General features: G+C 35.2%; 1 protein-coding gene across 1 annotated transcript; it reads left to right on the top strand.

The window, feature by feature from the left end:
• The first annotated feature begins 882 nt into the window (after positions 1 to 882).
• Positions 883 to 2,671, top strand: LOC132312207 (probable 2-oxoglutarate-dependent dioxygenase AOP1). The gene is made up of 3 exons (XM_059810519.1): positions 883 to 1,247; positions 1,449 to 1,773; positions 2,420 to 2,671. The coding sequence occupies exons 1-3, from the start codon at positions 883 to 885 to the stop codon at positions 2,669 to 2,671; spliced, it is 942 nt and encodes a 313-aa protein (XP_059666502.1).
• The last annotated feature ends 628 nt before the right edge of the window (positions 2,672 to 3,299 follow it).

The raw sequence follows: 3,299 nt of genomic DNA, 5'->3' as shown, positions 1-3,299 counted from the left end.
TGTTTATGAGAAAGTAAGTTTTTGTAAATTTGTAGGACAAGTTATTTCTTTAAAATTAAGAACTTTGTTTTTTTAAGACAAACCGTGTTCAATAAGGAATTAGGTATTGAAGACTATAAATAAAGGTGGAGTAGACCGGAGAATGTGGAGAAGGAAAAAAGATTTGAGTGTGAAAGGAGAAGAGAGATTTAGTACCAGTGCAGAGAGATGTAGCCTAGCTTCACTGAAATTGGTGGCTGAGAGTACTGAGTGGTAGAACACCAATAGTAGGGTGATTGAGTGAGCTCTCTCTATAATTGTATTCTCTTCTTGATTCGTAATAATGGTATTTCTTCTCTCTTAGAGATTGGGTAACCCTTGTAAAATATTATAAAATATTATATTGCTTTATAGTTATAGATGTATGATTGTGTCTCCATATATGCATCCTAGCGAATGAGAATTTAATTCTCTACCATTGGTATTATTATGATTGTTACGTGTCTACCTAAGTATTGGTATCTGACTAAAGGATTTTTGACCGATCTGTACTACTTTTCCATCCTCAAATAGGAGGGGAGGGGTTTAAGCCTAAACATAGGGAAAAGGATGCATGTGTTTGCATCTTTGCTTAAAAAAAAAAAAAAAAAAAAATTCAAACTGGTATCTAATTTAATATTCCTAATTAACAAATCCAAAATGGGATCCTGGGAATTGCATGCAAATATGTTAAAGCATCCTTATCCTGGTCATTATAGATATCAATTGTCCCCTTACAACATGAAGCATGCATAGATAGAAATTCTATATAAATTTGCAATAGAATATCTCAAAGCTCATCAACAATTGCATATTAAGAAAATTAGCTGCTTCAGCTCCTAATTGCCAAAGAAAGAGAAACCAATGGGCTCTGAAGCTCTCCTTCCTGTCATAGATTTCTCAGATAAGCTAAAGCCGGGCACTCCTGAGTGGGACTCCGTGAGACCCCGGGTTCAGCAAGCACTCCAAGAATATGGTTGTTTCGAGGCTTTGTTCAACAAAGTTCCTTTTGAGCTTCGAAAATCGATGTTTGGTGCGACAAAAGAGATATTTGAACTTCCTTTGCAAACAAAATCAGGAATCTCTGTTGAGACGCCCTACAGTAGCTACATGACTGGGGAGTCACCAGCAGAGCCTTGGGAGGGCATGGGTATAGAAGATGTACTCATCCCCGAAAAGCTCAGAAGCTTCACTAATCTCTTGTGGCCAGAAGGAAACCCTAGCTTTGGGTACGTAAATTTTATTACTCCGTAGTTTTTTTTTTTTGTTGTTGTTAGTTCTTTTATGCTGTCAAAGATTGGAAAATAAATTTTTTTGACATTTTTTTTCATAGAAATACCGAGATGCTTTTTAATAACTCTTTTTAGAAAACTGAACAAAAAACGAACAGAACATTAATTAATTTTGACCATATACTCCTACTTTGGCAGCAAAACAGTACGGTCCTTCGCAGAGCAGCTATCTGAAATGGATAAAATGATAAGGAGGATGGTTTTGGAGAGCTTAGGTGTTGAGAAATACTGTGGTGAACACATTGATACCACCAGATACACTCTTCTACCATTGAAGTATGAAGGTCCCAAAACTATGGAGAGTAAGCTTACGCTGTTTTCCCACACTGACAAGAACCTTTTTACCATATTGTATCAGCTTAATCAGGTAGATGGGTTAGAGGTGCAAAGCAAAGACGGGAAGTGGATCAACGTGAAGTCCTCGCCGGACTCTTTCATCGTCATGGCCGGAGATTCTTTTCACGTTAGTTTCTTCACTTGCTCTCTCTGAATATATTTTTTTTAAATACTGGAAGATGTACCACCAAAAAAATAATAATAATAAAATAAAATTAAAAAAATAAAATAAAATTTCAAATAAGGGTGCTTTTTGAAAACAAATCTCGAAATACTATAGCAAAACGAAATTTTAAAAGTTTTTTTGTCGTTCAAAAACTACAATTCAGATAAACATGCCCATGTAACTTTAAAAGTCTTGGGAACTAGTCTTCGTCAAGTTTCAAAGTTAATCTTGTGTAAAAATAAATTCACCGAACTCATTTTGGTCTTGGGTTCAACTGGTTAATTGACCAAGTCTAGATCCATACATTGTATCAAAAAGAAAAACAAAATTGAATAATGGTTGTTGATAAATGTCTTCCTTTTAAGAAATTCAAGCAAATTTAATAGATGTACAAAGATGTATAGTGTGCAAGTATTCCATGCTCTTTTATGTGCCACAATCATTCTAGCTTGTAGGTGTTTATTGTGACACTAAAATCAAACGACATATTATGAATATATATATTACAATATTCATGGAGCATGATGATCATGACATATATATTTAATGAAAAAAAAAAAAAATGATAATGACATTTCTTAGAATTTTAAATTTTATCAATTTGTAGGCGTGGACAAATGGACGTGTGCACGCTCCACTTCATCGGATTATGATGACTGGAAATGAAACGAGATATTTAGTGGGATTGTTTGCGAGTCCAAAAGAAGGCAACATTGTAAAAGCTCCAGACGAGCTAGTGGATGAAGAACACCCATTACTCTTCAAGCCCTATAAATATTTGGAATATCTCAAATTCTTCAAAACAGAGAAAGGAAAGAAAGCTCATGAATCCGGTGTTAAAGTTTTCTGTGGTATTTGAGAAAACAAAAAAAACTACTTTTAATATATTTTTCTTCTAGTTTATGAATATAAATAGGGCACTATATTCTAGCCAAAGAAGCTCGCTCACTCATAAAACAGAAAACATCAAGGCCATTCATAGCCTCAGGTGGATTCAAACATGGTTCTCACTTCGGGTCATCAAACGCTTTGGTGGATTCGGTTGAATGAGTGGGCTAAACTATTCGACTTTAATCCACGCGAATAAAGGGAGTGTTTTGTTTCTTTTTTGTTGTTTGATTTGTGAGTGTTTTTGGAATAAGAAAACCCAACACAACAGAAAAATTCAGAGATTGCAGTCGTATCATAGGAGGGTGGGTCTGTTCGAAACAATGCGCAATCCTTTGTCTATTCAGACGTCAGCGTTTAGTTTGGGTGGGTATAACTTGGAATATGATTGGGCCGGGCCTAAGGATTTGTTATGTTTGTTGTAATCATGTCGGCTTCTTGCTTAGTTGTCATGGACTCGTTTTTTGGGTTTACTATTGATAAGCCCACTTTACAAGCCTACTTGATTGTACACTTTTCCTTCCTTTACTATGTTTCCATTATCGTTTTACTTGTTTCAATGAAATTAGAATACATAATAATGAGCGAGTGCATGTTGG

This window comes from Cornus florida, unplaced genomic scaffold (assembly GCF_030987335.1).
Source record: "Cornus florida cultivar Cherokee Brave unplaced genomic scaffold, ASM3098733v1 CherokeeBrave_3.0.0_Hap2_Chr01, whole genome shotgun sequence".
Lineage (NCBI taxonomy): Eukaryota > Viridiplantae > Streptophyta > Magnoliopsida > Cornales > Cornaceae > Cornus > Cornus florida.
Note: the sequence above shows the minus strand (reverse complement) of the source record. Positions and strands in the feature narration are given on the sequence as shown.

Coding starts and splice junctions, on each gene's coding strand:
- LOC132312207 (XM_059810519.1), top strand. CDS start 883: ATGGGCTCTGAAGCTCTCCTTCCTGTCATAGATTTCTCAGATAAGCTA. Junction 1,248..1,448: donor GAAGGAAACCCTAGCTTTGG/GTACGTAAATTT, acceptor CTACTTTGGCAG/CAAAACAGTACGGTCCTTCG. Junction 1,774..2,419: donor TGGCCGGAGATTCTTTTCAC/GTTAGTTTCTTC, acceptor ATCAATTTGTAG/GCGTGGACAAATGGACGTGT.